General features: G+C 44.0%; 1 protein-coding gene across 2 annotated transcripts in view; it reads left to right on the forward strand.

Annotated features, from left to right (window-relative positions):
• Positions 1-934: 934 nt before the first annotated feature.
• The window catches only part of INTS6 (integrator complex subunit 6), a 35257-nt gene continuing 19498 nt past the window's right edge, over positions 935-16693 (forward strand). For both annotated transcript variants that reach the window (XM_075266019.1, XM_075266020.1), the window contains exons 1-4: positions 935-1368; positions 1465-1542; positions 6051-6200; positions 16175-16264. In XM_075266019.1, the coding sequence (XP_075122120.1) occupies positions 1258-1368; positions 1465-1542; positions 6051-6200; positions 16175-16264 (429 nt within the window). In that variant the 5' untranslated portion in view covers positions 935-1257. The remainder of the gene's footprint in view (positions 1369-1464; positions 1543-6050; positions 6201-16174; positions 16265-16693) is intronic.

Consider the following 16693-nt stretch of genomic DNA (forward strand, 5'->3'; position numbering starts at 1 on the left):
ATCTAGTCAACCCTATCACCGCCGCACGGTCTATCTAGTCAGTCCTATCACCGCCGCACGGTCTATCTAGTCAGCCCTATCACCGCCGCACGGTCTATCTAGTCAGTCCTATTACCACCTCACGGTCTATCTAGTCAGTCCCAGTCCCACCTCCGCCATATTGCTTAGATTCGTACAGGGCTGCAGGCGACATCAGCGCTATATAAATACGTCTTTATTAGCGTCTGAAAATTCCCCAAAAAAGGGCAACAAAAAGGTGGGGTTTTTTTACCTTTCTGTGGGAAATCCCTCAAGGCTCCAGTACGACGAAAAATAATACTTGTGTAATGGAGACCCTTTATGTCCAGCACAAACAACCGTGAGGTAATGTTAAACGTGGCCCGAGAAGGGCAAAGATTTCCCCGGTCAAGGACACCACAAAAACAGTCCCGTCCCCCGTATTATCCCGCCTAGGATAACCTCGGCTATACTATTACGTAAATGTGTGGTAATGAGGCAGGACTGAGGGCTTTATATAACAGCCGCGAGCCCCCAGCACGGAGCGCACCGTCCGCCACCACCGCTCCTCTGCTGACGACTGAGGGAAAATCACTAACGACGACGCCCGTTATAGCCGCGCGCGCCCCCGCCAGGACCGCGCGCCCCCGCTCCCCGCCCATCGAGAGGCTTCGCTTTAAGACCCTCCCGCTCGCTTAACCCTCTCCCGCCCGACCGCTCCCGACCTTGGCGCGGCGCGGCTACGCATGCCCGGCGACGCTAAGAGTTAAACGTCGGAGCGGGGGCGAGCCCTCATGCATATGTTAATTAGGCGCAGCACGGCCGCCAATGGCAGCGCCCAGTCCCTCGTCACGTGGGCGGTGACGTCGGCATACTAGAATCTCTCGGACCCCTCCTGCTCGCCTTAAAAGCTGCGAGTGCGAAAGGAAGCGCTCAGTAGAGGGAGACAGAGCCTGCGAGAGGGGAAGTAGTGCTGAACTCATTCAAACTTCTGTCACATCCAACCGGGGGGAAGGGGGGCATAAACAAGCCAGTGCAGCACCCACAAACACCACAAGCGGGCCATAGGCGGCGACACTGAGTATAAGAGCCCGGCCACTAGCATTAACCCCTTCTAGGCAGCCTCCCGGACAAAGAGGAGAGGACATGGGGCTGCTGTGGAGGAGACACATTGCGTAGTGTCAGGGAGGTTCCCACCTCCACAAGTCGCTGATCTCCCGTGCATGGGGCTGCCCATGTAGCCGCCGCCGCAGCAGCACTATGCCCATTTTACTTTTCCTGCTAGATACGTCCGCCTCCATGAACCAGCGCACCTACCTGGGCACCACATACCTGGACATAGCCAAAGGCGCTGTAGAGACTTTCATGAAGGTATAGTACCCTGCCAGCGAGCAGCGCCCCCTGCAGGCAGGCAGGCAGCTACTTGTGTGTCCTCCATATACTCATCCCCATCTCTCTGTTTCCCAGCTCAGATCTCGGGATCCTGCCAGCAGAGGAGACAGGTACATGCTGGTCACTCTGGAGGAGCCTCCATATGGGATCAAGGTAAAGAGCTCGCCATGATGCCTCATCACTTCCTGCCTGTGTATGTGTGTGTGCCCGGGGTCACTGCTGGCATGAGGGCGAGCACTCACACACAGCTACACTTAGGAGCTGACAGGAACATGGCCGACATCCCCCTCACCCCCCCTCCTAACCCAGCTCAGCTGCAATGCACTGTGGGAGATGTGGAGACAAGTTATAAGTGACATTCCCGAGGGGAGTTTGCATTGCTCGGTGCTGGGGGCTGACTACAGGATGACACTCCTGGGGCCCTGGATGGAAACCAGCAGTGAGCCTGGAGTTCTGTCATTGATGACTTTTATTCCCCCCCCTCCCTTTAAGTAGTTGCCTCTGTGTGACCCCCTATAACTTGTTACTCCGGTTGCTGTAGCATTAATTCACTTATTACATATGTATCGGGGTGAGGCCGCTGTTACACTGTAGGCAGATGCAAGTGTCACTCTAACCTATGACTAGTGTCTGATCTAAACTGTTTTGGGCTATGTTCACATCTGGATTCGGGGTTGCTTTATCATAGATTCCATCTAACATTATGTATACAGAAATATAGGTTTGACCCCTTTACGAATCCCTGACCTCCATTGTTCTCTGTCATATGACAGATCTGTTCCTTTTAGGAACATGTCACCCACGTTATCAGTCTAAATGTTTTTTTCCGGGATTTCTTAATTGATCTATTCTTAGGCTACGTTATCAATTTGCCGGTAAGATCTGTGGGGGTCCAACACCCAGGACACCTGTGAGCACCTGACTGAAGATGTAACTGTATTTCGTGAGCGCTACTTCTGCAACACAGACCATGAGACATCAAGTTCATCAGTTTCATGGCCTGATCTCAGCTCAGGCCTGGTTCACATCTGCGCGTGGGGGTCTGCTTGGGAACCCCCTGAACGGAAACCTAATCCGCATAAAAAAGCAATTATCTTAGGAAACCCACGGACCCCATAGACAACAATGGGGTCTGTGTGATTTCCGCACAAAAAGTGCTGCTTGCAGGACTTTTCCCTCCGCATATTTCATATGGATGGGGGAACAGAATGGCCCGAACCCAGATGTGAACCGGGCCATAGTCCCAGGCATAGCCACTGTGTTCTGTACGTACTTTAGATCTGTCAGTGCTCACATAGGCCATGGTGTTGACCATGCTGACTTTTAATTGATCCGTTAATAAGTCTGGGAAAACCCCAGTAAAGGGGGCTTCTACTTTTTTAAAATTGGTATATTCATAACATAAATCATCAATTTTAGTTCAGCACCATTTTAACCCCCCCAACAGATCAGCTGTTTCCTGAATCGCGCTCCTCTTGTGCTTTTAGTAATGTCATTAAGGGTGCCACAGTGTTGTCCCATAGACCTGAGGGGAACATGCTCAACCACCTCTGCTAAAAGTATGGCCGGGGCACAGCGTAGAGCCCTGACACGTAAATAATACCGTAGATGAACAGTTTGGTGTGACACACGTCTGCATATTTTTATTTTTTTATTCTGGATCATTTTGTGCATATGGTCAGGGTTAGAAAAATCTAATTTGCACTTAATGCGGACCGTCCTCTTATGTTGCACAGACGTCGCATGTTTAGGATCCAATACAGATTTCACCATGAATAGGCATTTAAAGGGGCGTACATTTTAGAAATTGTCTGAACTCACAGATTCAACTGCCGGATGATGTTTTCTTTGAAATCTATAAATGTTCATACACAAAATGAAACAGTCCTCACCTCTTCTTTCCCCAGGTGCTCCAGTGCTGAGGCTCCTTTGGTCCTTCTGGTCTTTCGTTACAATTGGCTGCTGCAGTCACTATTGGCATCATGGCAACCCATTGATCAGTGATGGCGGTAAAGTTTGCAGCCATTGATCGATTGCAGTAGACACAGACTGGCTTCTTGTCTACAAACACTGGGAGGACTGAAGGAGTGTCTGAGCTGGATGCCAGAGGAAAGAAAGTGATGAATAGCGTTTTGAAGAAAATCCCTATCAGTTGGCGACGGCCACAGGGACTGAATTTCCACATATGAGTGGACGAGTATCAAGTAATGCAAAAAAAAAAAAAAAAAAGTGGAGTTGCTGATAGCTACCAGTTAGCAATAAGTCATTTTTCTAAAAGTTTTTCTCTATTTTGGACAATTTTGACATGGTTGAAGGGACCCTTGACAGCAAACTGATCATAAGTTCAGCTCAACTTGGACCAGGTACTAAGTAGTTTTTCCCACGGTGTAGTGTCTGGTTGTCATAGTGGTGCCACTTGGAGCTGCTGTGATGCCATGGAGGACATAGCTACTGTTGGCTCATCAGAGGTGAACAGTGTCTGGGTCTCCTAGTACTGCTTTGACTCGCTTGATACCTAGTCTAAAGTGGGTACTGGAAACGGTGCCCAGTACCAGGTACTCTCTTTAGATTTAGGTGACAGTACTTATCGAGCCTTGTGTATACAGAAGAGTTGATGCAGATAGGGGTTACTTTCACTATATATCTATATATAATATATATATATATATATATATATATATATATATATATTAGCCTTCTGGGCCATTACTATGATGCTGTGAATTCCATGCACCCAGCCATGGTCAAGAGCGATCACAAAAATGAGGGTTTTCATGATAGCCCAGCAAGCAAGTGGTAAGCCAAGAAAAGAGAACGGACATCACACATGATCTATTGTATTAAAAAAAAAAATTATATATATATATATATATATATATATATATATATATATATATATATATATATATATATATAAGGACATGAACTCTGGGCTTGAGCGTTCTGTAATGTAGCAAAATGTTTGGAGTAAACGTGTAAAATTTGTGACAAATTAGGGCTAGTTCACACATAAGTTACTTGTGGCTTATTTTGGTCCCAGAAATAAAAGCTTCCTAATAAGGAAGCGGTTTTTGGACCTTGCCGTGCTTTTTGTGGAGCGGTTTTTTTTTGTAAAAACAGCCTCCAAAAACACCAGGCAGTTTTCCCCTCCCGTAAAGAGAATGGGCCGCAAAAATCGTGTCGCATTTTTTTAAAAAAAAAAACTGTGACACGTTTTTATGCAAAAAAAAGTGCATTTTTCGCTTCCCATTCACTTCTATTGCTTTCTTCAGGCAGAAAACGCCTGAAGAAAGGTCATGTTGCTTCTTTTGCCTAGCGGGAAAAAAAATGCTACAGTAAAAAAAAAAAAAAACGCTAGCCCTCTGCATATTCCACCATTGTATGGAGGCGGATTTTGAGGCAAAATCCACTGGCAAAAATCCACCTCTAGCCCTACATTTATTCCCGTTGGGTAAAGCGTAACATGCCGTCATATGTCTTAAAAGGGTCACAAGCAGAGATGAGCGAGTACTGCACACTCCATAGAAATGAATGGATGCACCTGGTACTTCCGCTTGCCGGCTACGTCCATTCATTTCTATGCGAGCGTGCTGTTCGGATCGGCTGATCCGAACAGTACTCGCTCATCTCTAGTCACAAGCAATGGAGAGAGAGTCAGTTTAGATCACGTACTCGCTAATCTCTAGAACAAAGGGGCAGAGGTATTTTTTTCGATAGATGCTGCACCCTTTTTTTTTTTCTCTTCCATCGCTTTCCTCAGTACTCTAAGGGTTAGTTCACACCGGGGGGGGGCGGAAGGGTGGATTTTGGCACGGAGAGTGACGCAGGGAGCTGCGTCACTCTTGGGTTAAAACCCGCCTGCTACGACTTTCGCAGCTTCTGATAGTCGTGTCTTCACCCTCTGGAGCAGGCTCAAATCAATGGGCCGACTCCAGAGGTTGTGGATGCCGCCTGAAGAAAGGGCAGCCCGTTTCTTTTTCTTCGTGGATTACGCGCCATAATCCGCCCCCTTAGTGCCCGTGTGAACTAGCCCTTAAACAACCATAGGAGGTTTGGGAGCGTCTGCCCCTTTATTCTAATGTTCTGCCAGGGTTTTAGTACATGGATAGCCACAATAAAAAAGAAAAAAAAGGTTATCTATGGAATGTGAACAAGGTCTGAGCAGATAATCGGTCGGTAAGTTGCAGTGAGTGTCATGAACGTGAGCAATTGCACAATTTTGACCCGAAAATTGCGTTCACATTGGTAACTCTCTAAGCTTTCCAGGCCTACATTCACACTGTGCTATTAACAAGTAGAGAAACCGATTTGGTTACATTATACTTATTCTAATGTTGATTCTCCTGGTTTTGTATTACAAATACTGATGCAAAACACTGACTGTCGGTGACCTTATGCTGAATTCACCTACATATTCTTCTAACTACTTCTAGGTGATACATGATTTTTTCAATTTATTTTATATTTTTTTTTAACTCTGTTGCCGATTTTATTTTTGATCTGTTATCAATAAGAGCAGGAGAGAATAAAAATAAATGAACCTAATTAACAAGGTATATCGGATAGAAACACAAGTGTGAACCTGGCTTAGCGCTTGTAGGGTATAGCATTCAGTTATTTAGCAGAGTTTGAAGAGTATGTGTCCTTTATTTTCTTTACAGGCTGGATGGAAGGAGAATCACGCTACTTTTATGAATGAGTTAAAAAATCTTCAAGCAGTCGGACTCACCAGTCTTGGTCAAGCCCTCAGGACGTCCTTTGATTTGTTAAATTTAAATAGATTAGTAACGGGCATAGACAACTATGGACAGGTAGGTCGGACATAGGAAGGAAAGCACTTTCCTTCACTCGTCTATTCAGCTTATGTGCCATTCCTACAAACCTAAGTTTTGTGTATATTCTCTAATATGACCCATTTGTTACAGCAAGAGAAATCTTGACCTTTAGACTCCATGCAGTGACCGTGGGCATGTGCCAGGTCTGTGGTTGACAGCACATAGATGACATCTGTGTACCACCCATGGACCCATTCACTTTCTTCAGTGAACCGGGACCACAAAACTGGTATAAGACGGGGGCTCACAGCCTCCTACATGGACCTGTGATAACACACAGCGTGTGAATGGCGCCAGTATATCATAATGGTAAGTAATAGAGCTTCACACGCACAGATTGTGTTTAAACTGGGGATTTATTGTAGGGTATAAGTAAGTACTTTCGGTCTTTTTGACCTTCCTCAGACTCTACATAGAACATAAAAAGACATTTAGTCATGAAAATGCAACATTGTTGCATTTTCATGACAAAATATGTTGCGTTTTCATGACAAACTGTCTTTTTATGTTCTATGTAGAGTCTGAGGAAGGTCAAAAAGACCGAAAGTACTTATACCCTACAATAAATCACCAGTTTAAACACAATCTGTGTGTGTGGAGCTCTCTTACTTACCTGTAGGACGGGGTGGGACCCTATCTCCACCAACGGGACAGCAACTGTATCCCTATATCCAGTATATCATAATGTGTCATTGTGCTGTGAAAAACATGTCTAGCAGACTGACAATGCACATGATCATATTCATGAAGCCTAAGGGTTAAAAAAAAAAAATTAGTTTAGCTCCTATCGCAGTTGGATCTCTGCCCCCATTTCCAAACCAACTCAGTAGAACTGTGGTTATGAGTGTTTTTACTTATTTTTTTTATTTTATATATATGAATCCCCATTCCCAAATTGGTTTCAAAATTCTTTAGACGTTTTGCAGAACATTTAAGGGTCAGTGCACATGGGGTTTTTTGGTCAAAATTTTGAGGCCGTATCAGTATCAAAATCCTGACCAGAAAGACAGCTGTCATTGAAATCAATGGGAGCCCGTCTGTTTTTTTTTTTTTTTGCGGGAGACGTTTGTTCCGGGTCCCGGAAGAAGAAGCGACATGCTCATTCTTTCAGGCGGATTCGCCTCGCAACATCTGCCTGAAGACACCTCCCTCCTGACTAGGCCCATTTGGGCCTAATCCAAAGCGGAGTGTGCAGTGCAGCGCCATCCAGTCGCAGCTACCCGTATTTTTGGTCCGGAATCTGAGGCGGCCTCCGCCTCAGATTCCGCACCAAAGAAACCCCGTGTGAACTCTCCCTATGTACTGAGCTATCCTTATAATCTTTGGACTCTGACCGAAGCCGTAAATCTCCTCTAGTTCACCAAATAGCAACTGAATAGCTAAGAAGGTAAATATACCACGAGCTATATATCAAATTATACAATATCAATAATTGTATAATGTCATTTAAAATTATTTTCACTACCACGAAAACTGGTCCCGAATCCACAGCCCTGCGTAGGATTAACCCTATGTTTGGTCAGTTGCTATATAATGTCTGAAGAATCCATGGATCAGAAGAAGGAACAGAACCACTGACGTGGACGATCAGTCACATGCATAGGTATAATGTGTAAAACACAGTTAGGTCGGCCTGTACAAGTCATGGACCTCACACCAATACCAGTTATATGTTGGTGACATGTGAAGACAACCTGTGTCAACAGTTTGGTAGGGACCTGAGGTCACATTTTTAAAGGGGTGGTCTTTTGCATAACCCAAATACAAGTACCGGCTTACAGGAATACCTTTCTGCTTGTGCTGCTTTGTTTTGCTGGATCCTCCTATTTATTTCATTAATACTCAAGCTTTGACCTTTTCTGACCAAAAGTGAATCTACGCTCAGGTAAGAATATTGAATATCGGACACTTCCCAATGTTCACATGAAACATCAAATCTGTAATTATTTTCTACAGGTTTTTTTTTTTTAATTTTATTTTCTTATTTCTATGGAGAGAAATTCATGGCTTAAAAGTCACCCCCCCAATGTGGGAATTTTTCTGAAATTGTAAAAAAAAAAAAAAAAAAAACCCAGAAAAAAAACTCCTTTTGGCCAAGTATTATACAGTATCTGTGCGTCATGCTGCAGATCTACCTACTGTGTACATATCTATGGTTAGCCACCACCTGGGGTATGGCACAGATATAAAAGCTTTCCTTAGGCGGTTTACTTGGTACATGTCGTCCCCCTCCTTGAATAGATCTGTTTTACTTTTGCCTATGCAAAAAAAAAAACCCCAAAAAAACCTATATATATCTCCTGACCTTGATCAGTTATGCAGCCATAGAAATCATTATTGGTGAGGGTAAAAACAGGCATGCACAGTGGCCGCTTCACTTTATAAGTTAAAAACTAAATATATTGCACCTTATTGCTTGCAACTGTAAGGGTTAAGGTTTTGCCCTCACCCAAGATGGCCACCGTGTAATTTCCTGTTAGACACATGGTGACTCATCGATAATTTGTACAGCTGTAGCTTCTAACCACGTGTGTGTGTGTGTGTTTTACGCCTCGAAAGCTGTCTCTTATTTCTTTTCCTTTATAACAGCCTTTGTTTTGGACGTTCAGACTTCATGAGCGTCCTTAGAAGTCACCTTCAGGAAACAGCTTTGTAGAGCTATAACCGAACGCAGAGCTTCAGCCTGACTGGTAGCGTCTAGTGCAGACTTGTGGAAAATCAAGAAATATAGGATGTTAGCGTAGCAGTTGGATGTGTGTGTATATGTATATATATATATATATATATATATATATATATATATATATATATATATATATGCACCTGTTATACCGGATCCAATATAGTCCACGAGGCTGGCAATGAAGATACATCCGTGACTGTGGGAGTCTGCCTGAGGCAATGAAAGGGTTACTTTGCCAGCACTAGCCGGATACCAGGGCTGTGGAGCTGAAGTTGGAGAAGTTGCTGACGGTGGCTTCTAAATAAAACGATTTTTAATTATACAGTTATTGTATAATTAAATACATAATTACATATTTAGTTTCCTAGGAATTCACTCTCACTCTTTATAATCTAGAGAATCTTTATACCTTATGTCCATGGCTGTCAGTCATTTATGAAGGAGTCAGTCGGGTTTTCCTGCCATCTCCTCAGCCCTGCAGGTTACAATGCTGACCATGTTAGAGTATTGAAGCGCCTTAAAGGGAGTCTATCAGCAGGAAACTTGGTATCAAACCAATGACCGTACGGTGTAGGGCTTTGTCTACACGTTTCAAATATGTATTTCTTCATTGGCGCTACATTTTCCTGAAAATTAGGATTTTATTTTTGAAAAGGGCTTTAAGGGTAAATACCACCCAGCCTCCCCCCCCCTCCCTCCGTTACTTTAGTGACCTCTGCTTTTTTCACTTTGTCTGCAGTTACGGGTTATCTTGAGCGGGGAGCAAACCCCTGCAGGAGGAGAAATGTCTGTAAAACTTTTTCCAGTTAATTTACATTAGAATATGTTTATTTTCCTTTTTTTTTTCTTCTAAATGTAGATTCAGCCCCATATAGGGATCACAATGTACATTTTTTTTTTTTCCTATCAGTATGTCTTTGTATAATGGGAGGAGTCCACACAAACACGGGAAGAACATATAAACTCCTTGCAGATGTTGTTCCTGGCAGGATTCAAACCCAGGACTCCAGCGCTGTAAGGCTGCAGTGCTAACCACTGAGCCACCGGGTTGCCCCAAAATGCTTATTTTCATGAAAATGGAGCTGCAATTTAAAATGTCATCTTTGGAAAGTGTACACAACTTTACAAGGTTTGGTCATTAGTTTGATCCTATTTTTTTTATTTTTTTTCCCTGCTGGCAGAGATTCCCTTTAGGGTCTGTTCACACAGTTTTTTGCAGGTGGATTTTGACGTGAAATCCGCCTCAAAATCCACCTGCAAAAAAGACTCCCATTCACTTTAATGGGAACCGCTTGCTTTTTCTTCCAGCTAGTGTTTTTTTTTTTTCTTTTTTTAATTCCCCCAACCCCCCCCCCCCCCCTGCTAGTGGGAAAAAGTGACATGCCCCATCTTCCCATGGATTCCGCCACTAACTCAGCCAAGGCGCAAGACTCACTCTCGATTAGGTCCATTCATTTGGGCCTAATCAGGAGCGTGATGCTGCGATAGGATGCACTGCATCGGCATCCCGTCACGGCTAGCAGCGCTGAAAAATCACACAGCGTAAAACATACCCTAAAGAGAATCTGCAGCACCCCTAATACCCTTGTCAAATCTCACCTTCCAACATATCCTGGTATCTGAAGTATGAGGAGCTGTTTGGGACTTCCATTATGGAGACTTTCATTGATTTATCTCCATGATAGTGATAGCATATTGTTCAGGTATGACATCAGTTTATGTTCATTGGGAGGTTTGACCTCTGGTGTCTCCCACTGATGATGGAGAACCCAACCCATGGTGGCAGTTCCACTGCAAAGTGGGGTTGTAGAGATCACTACTGTGTAGGGAATGCAGGATTTTTAGAGATCAGAGGGGGTGACCATGTGTAAGGGGTTTTCACATTAACACAACTACATATACATTTGTAGACTATTAAACAGTTTTTTGGTGGGAAAAAATTCCTGTCCTGTCTCCAGTACTTCCTTCTGGTCCTGCAGCTCCATTGTTGTCTACCAGTGGAAGTCCCCACCTCACGGGACCACTGAGGTCAATCTGAGCGGGAGGGACCTGGGACGTTGAGGAATTTCACTGCAAGACAATTGAGCAGCAGGACCAGACTGTAATGTAAGGACACCAGAGCACCGGGACAGGTAAGTACGTGGGAGGGTTTTCACCTTACCCAGCCTAATTAAAAAAAAAAATATCAGCCTGGACAAACTTTTTCTCCAACCACCTCAGCGGTGACAGTCCAGTCTCTTGTCTTGATCGGTTACGAAATAATACAATCACGGTTGCAAAAAACTTTCGACCGACACTTGATAGAAATGCAGCGGTCAGGAACAGTTCATGTAGACACCCCAGTGCGTTCATAACCCGATATCTCAAATACAATAAGGGGGGCTGGGTTTCTGGCACGTGCCAGACCACGCAAAGTTCTCGCATTCAGGGTTGCAAAATTATATTTGTGAAAATGTTTCTTTAGTTTACATAAGTATATTTGTGATTGTGGGGAAAATGCCTTTAGGCTTTGGCCCTATGTAGTGAAGGTGCCAGTGTTTTCGTAGATATAATTGAAATGCTACGATTTTCAAAAACACAAGTGTTTTTGAAAATGCAGCTTTTCCGCAGTGGAGTTTTTTCTGCAATTTGTGGATAGGATTAGCCGGAATCCCATTCACTTTGCAGGTACTGTAAAATGCAGTGTTTCTTTTTTTCTTGCTGCATTTTTGCAACCTTTGGCCCTGGCCTTAAACATGAAGCGATCACTTATTGCTCAGGAGATTGTAGTGAAGAGATGATCCGCAATCACTCCAGGAGCCGCTGATAAAATTCCAATACTTTATTCCATTAAAGTTAAAATCGACAGCATACAAAAATAGGTAGGAAAACACACATAGTGAATAAAAGGGTCGCTTACGCGTTTCGGGGTTGCCCCCTTATTGCTCAGACCTAGAGATGAAGAAGTAGTATTTGAAACGGCCGTTTTGAATAGCACGCACCCATAGGAATGAATGGAAGCGGCCGGCACACCGACTTTGCCGCCAGCAGCTTAAACACCTGCGTGCCGGCTACGTCCATTCATTCCTATGGGTGCATGCTACTGGAGTTTCGAATAGTACTCGCTCATCTCTACGTCAGATATCCAATCACTAGGACATAGATTGAAGCCCTTCTATGTATGTACTGTCTGTAGCGTACCTATATGGGTACGTTCATACAGGGCTTTTTGCAGACTGAGTTTGACGTGGAGTCCGCCTGCAAAAATGGCTCCCATTGATTTCTCGTTTTTTTTTTTTTGTTTTTTTTTTCCCTGCTAGCTAGTAGCGGAACAAAGGAGCGACATGCCTGACCTTACAGCGGATTCCGTGGCAAACTCAGCCACGGTGTCTGCGGCTCAAGACGCGCTCCTGTTTAGGCCTAATCAGGAGCAGAATGCTGATGCACTGCATCGGCATCCCATCGCGACTAGCCGCGCCAAATAAACCAGACGGCGGAAATATTTTACGCAGTGTGAACGACCCCCTATGATAGTCCAGGGCTCAGAAATGGAATAAAGCTAGCGTTATATAAGGTACCATTCTCAATTCAGTAGAAGTGGGGTTATATTGACTCTCTCCATTCATGGATTGCTCATCAATTTGACCGCCGTCTTATCCATCAAGGGGATAAGCAATGTGCGATCTTTCTCCTAAAGAGGATCTGTAATCGTACCTGATGGTATCCTAGCTTTCGTCTGTCTCTGAGGACTGGATTATTTCTATCACTACACTGATCTCCACCTGACTAAGCTTTGTTTGCTATTGGGTTCTTACCAGCAATATTCAGGTTCCTAAACTTGGGGTATTCCTTTTTTTTTTTTTTTGATTGCCTGCCAGCCTGTTCCTTTGTATAATGGTGGATAGTAAAGATCCAGGACGTCCTCCTTCAGCAGGTACTTCTTATTTGGAACCCAAGTCATTGTCCTCTCTATTCCTTTCCTCTAAAGACCATTGACTCTGGGTAGCCTATCAAATGAGTGAATAGCTGGTTTTGATACCCAGGCTCTATTTATGAGGAGTGGGAACAGGGGCCCCAATACCCTTAAAAAAAAAAAAAAATAATCAGGAGTTGGAGTTGTAGGCTAAGGCCAGGGCCCCACAGGCCGGAAACGCCATGGGAAAAATCGCGGCATTGTACCGTACTTGCAAAGTGGATGGGATTCATGCGAATCTCATGCCCACTTTGCGGAAAAAATCGCAGTACGGTCACTCTGTGATTTCCAAAACTGTCGTGATGCTGAAATCGCAGCATGTTAATTATATCTACGGAAACGCCGGCAGCTTTCCCATAGATATAATTGTAACAGAGTCAGCGGAGGAAAACTCGGTGAACTTTGTTCAAAGCGCTGCGGGGAGAACCGTAATGCGTTCACGCCGTGTGTTGTTCCCACGGTGGTTCCAACCCGTGGGGCCTTAGCCTAAAACAGTTTTTCCACATCCTGACCCTGAATTCTTTGTAAATGGCTGACACTCATGATAAGAACAAACCAGTAAAGTCACAAGAAAAGCCAGTGATTGACTTCTGAAAGTAAATGTGTAACCATCTCTGCATACTAATAATATAAATAGACTTCAAAATAAAATAAAGTAACGGAGTCTGTAACTGACGTCACCCGCGATTGGTCCAAACACCGACTTTACAGCAGCAACTCCTTCCCGGCTATTGACACTTCCTTCTTTTGTCAGTGCATTTTACTGAAATCCCTGACCCTCTGCAGCACTGTATGGTCAATTCAGAAATACCAGCTACGTCGATACATATAGGACTCCCAAAGAAGCTGGCTGATAGCGCTGCCGGATGACTATTTCCAAGTCGCTTATGATTTTATAAGGCTCTCTAGTATTGCCTAGCGTACTTTATTGTGCGCAATTCCCTCTCAAATTTATCAGGACAGCGCTGTTACTATCTGCAGCCACTAGGTGGCGTGTTACACGGTGTTTGCTGCCTGTTGTCCTTAAAGTACTCTGCTGTCAGCTTGTTTAAAAGAGGATCTGCTGATGGCGGAGTATTACTGTGGACTTCTCTATACGCCGCTGCAGTGAGGGATTTAATTCTGCTGCATTTCTGTCCCTGCAAAGGACTTTCTGACCCGACCTCTTTATTATATTTGTGCTATATGGCAAGTCTTCAGTATCAGATTAAAGATTGATAATTGAGCTTTAACATTTCCATTCAGCACGTTTCCTTTGTCTAGTGCAGGGGTAGGCAACCTTCGGCACTCCAGCTGTTGCAGAACTACAACTCCCAGCATGCATACTTTGCTGTTCTTGGAAGTGAATGGAGCATGCTGGGAGTTGTAGTTTCACTGTCGCTGGTTTGCTAAAATGTTAGCCCTTATAGTAGAACTGGAGATCTGTAGGTCACTGTAGTGGGGCAGGATGGATTTGTATGTCACTATGTTTAAAGGGCTGTTCCAGGACACCTTACCATAAGGTCAGGTCAGTATCCGTTTAGTGGCACCCCTGACGATTTGCTGCTGCTTCAGTAATTTCACTTTCATTAGTCACATGACCATGTCCCATTCCTATGAATGGGATTTAGCTGCAATACAAACAGCTGACGTATGGAAGCGTACATATGATGCAGTGACTAGGCCGCAGCCATACTATACGGTGCTGTGTAAAATGATGCAGAGCCCCCAGCGTTTACCACAGCCCCTCATTGGTTCTCATTGCTAGGGGCTACCAGTCTGATATTGATCTATCCTAAAGTGTATGTATTGTATGTGCGGTCTGACCATATGTCATGCATGCTATTTTTCTATTCTGCCTCTTTCTTAGCTATACCTAGGCGATTGTATATAGGAAAAGTTTGATCCAGTCTGGGGCCGCACTGTGGCAAATAACAGTAAAATCCCAGATGCTCTGCAGTTTTATTTTCTCCCTATGAGGACGTGTTGTGAGTGACTTTGCAGCTATTGCATTTTCCCTAAACGGAATAATAGAAGTCGCATCACATTAAAAATAAAAGCAGATTGGCTTACAAGGCATCTGGAGAATTCATGAGCTAATGTTGTCATTGCCGTGATGACCCTGTAGGGGGAAACAGTTGCCAACACAAGTGACTCCTGCTGCGTATTAACCTCTCGTGACTATACTCTGCCTATACTGTACTCCCTATATAACCCAGGCTCGTGTACAGCACGCAGGGATGACATGTAGGTTTTGTCACATTTTTCCTCGTGTAGTCCTTGGTTTTTCCTCCTCTTATCTCAGATGTATCACACAAGACTGGTTTCTGATGTGAAAGTGGTCATATAAAAATCGCCAAACGGGCAGTGGGAATGCCAGCTGGGCTTTGAGATAAGGCTGTATTACCGCCATGCTCAGTGTACAGACTCGCTGCATACTCCGGGAAAACACTCCTGCTCTGAACAGCGCCATAGACCCAAAAATACCAAGTGTTTTCTGCATTAGGAACAGTAGCTTGTCCTTTCCTGCACCTTAGAATTACTATCCTGTAATCCTAAACAGTATATTAAGTTATGATGGCTGTGTATTGGAGATGAGCGAACACTGTTTGGATCAGCCGATCCGAAAAGCACGCTCCCATAGAAATGAACGGAAGCACCTGTGACGCCGGAGCCATTCACACGGAGTAACGCGGCGCTGATTCTGGCACAATAACCCGCGTAAGAATCAGCGCTGCAAAACAGAATCCCATTGACTTCAATGGGTTCCATTTAACGCGCGTCATACACCGAAATTAATGGGAGGCTTTTTAACCCATTGTTTCAATGCGTTACTCCGTCTGAATGCCCCCTTAAAATCCAACATACCCAAAACGTCTATCCTGACATCTGGAGTTGATGAGGGGTCTAGAGATGCCCCATGGTCAGAATTGGCACGGTCTGCCAACATACATCTGTGTGACCACCCTTAGGCCGGCTTCAGACACAGAGCAAATAATTTCTATTGCACATTTTATCCTTGGGCATGGAAAGGGGTGACATTTGCATCATTTCCAGGATACAATGAGCATTGCTTTCATTTCTGCATTTCCAGTGTATGTGGCAGAGATTTTGAAGACCCCATCCACTTCTATTGCTCTGTAGGTTTGGGTTTAGTTGCAGCCTTGATAGTCTTAGGTCCTGGCCACATTTTACACATTACTCCTAACCTTATACCATTGCCCTTAATAAGTGGTGCTTGTATTAATGGGTGTGGTGCACTTTGTTTTATCTTGTAGCCTCAGATTGTTGACTGACTTAAAAAAACCTTTTTTTTTTTTTTTCAACTTTCCACAGGGTAGGAATCCATTTTTCTTAGAGCCTGCCATCATTATAGCAATAACAGATGGAAGTAAATTGACAGCAACGAGTGGTGTGCAGGACGAAGTAAGTAACTTTTGTGATGTGGTTGCGCTGTATATGTGCACACAGCCTGTAAACCTGTTCCTGCAGTGCTGTTTGGTCCAATTTATAGCACGATATTAAAGGTAGTATTCCCAAGGAGCAATGCTTTTAGGGGAGAACATTTGCATTATTCAACATCAACATTTTTCAACTTTTTTTTTTATTACATATGAATGGACTATATGGAGTAGGCACACATGTACTTCTCTAGGTGGTTGCAGCTCTGTACAATTTAAAACTTGTGCGAGAACTTTAAAGGGACTCCATCATTGGGAAAAGTCATTTTTAACTAAACCTATAATTGCACAGCTTTTAGAAATGCTATTCCACACCTACCTTTTGTATGCAAATCCCTTCAGTAGTTTTTGAATGAGACCAGTTTTTATTCATATGATAATGAGCTTCCAGCGA

This window comes from Leptodactylus fuscus, chromosome 2 (assembly GCF_031893055.1).
Source record: "Leptodactylus fuscus isolate aLepFus1 chromosome 2, aLepFus1.hap2, whole genome shotgun sequence".
In the NCBI taxonomy this organism is placed as follows: Eukaryota; Metazoa; Chordata; class Amphibia; order Anura; family Leptodactylidae; genus Leptodactylus; species Leptodactylus fuscus.